At 29.0% G+C, this 875-nt stretch overlaps 1 protein-coding gene across 1 annotated transcript in view; it reads right to left on the reverse strand.

Moving 5' to 3' along the window:
• LOC107568543 (protein CROWDED NUCLEI 3) overlaps positions 1 to 563 on the reverse strand; it is a 4470-nt gene extending 3907 nt beyond the window's left edge. Inside the window, exon 1 of the mRNA XM_016254506.1 lies at positions 526 to 563. Coding sequence (XP_016109992.1) covers positions 526 to 540 — 15 coding nt within the window. The 5' untranslated portion in view covers positions 541 to 563. The remainder of the gene's footprint in view (positions 1 to 525) is intronic.
• Between the last annotated feature and the right edge of the window lie 312 nt (positions 564 to 875).

Genomic DNA, 875 nt, shown 5'->3' on the forward strand with positions numbered 1-875 from the left:
TGATTCACATTATCATCTCTCTAGCTTTGGAAATATCTAGCTTCATTTTTTATATCTTCTAATTCTGTCCATTTTTTCTCAGTTTATTATTTTCCTCACATTCAGCATCAAAATCTTAAAATGTTTTAGCTTCTCTGAAAAAGTCCAAATGTTTTGTGAAAAAGAAGTTCTATTTGTAAGTCACATTGGATCAAAGCATCTGCTATGAACAAATGCAAATATGTAAAACAGCAGAATAACTGTATCACAACCTTTTATTATTATAAACATCTACATCCTCTATGATTGTGAATTACTTATGGAGGTCATAAAGCTGAATATGGTAAACTGTATCAAAATTATTATAAATTTAAAGGGATAGTTCACCTTCTGTTGCTGGTCCCCATTGACTTGCATAGTGTTTTTTTTCCATGGAAGTCAGTGGGGACCAGCAACTGAAGGTGAACTATCCATTAAATTATTGTAAATAATATAACATTATTATATTAATATATAATTAGAATTACTATAAATAATATGACTCACCTCTGACGCCCCCATTTTCTCCTGCAAGTAAAAATACAGTCATGTCACAATGATCAATGATTTTTGCCTGAAATGACAAGAGTTCAGTTGAGCAGGATAATCACAACAACAAAACAACCTTAGTTTTTTTGTATTACAAGTTTTCTAAAAGGTCATGTTTAGCTATGCAAATGAGATATAACCCTATTAAATATGCACTAATTTGCATACATTTCCAGAATAAATCTGAACATCGGATAAAGCCAGGTTCAAAATTCTTGTTTCATTTTGTTCATATGAGTTAAAGATTTTTACAAAGAGGATTTTGGATATTTTTTGGATATATATATATATATATATATATATATATA

This window comes from Sinocyclocheilus grahami, unplaced genomic scaffold (genome assembly GCF_001515645.1).
Source record: "Sinocyclocheilus grahami isolate Dianchi unplaced genomic scaffold, SAMN03320097.WGS_v1.1 scaffold1255.1, whole genome shotgun sequence".
Lineage (NCBI taxonomy): Eukaryota > Metazoa > Chordata > Actinopteri > Cypriniformes > Cyprinidae > Sinocyclocheilus > Sinocyclocheilus grahami.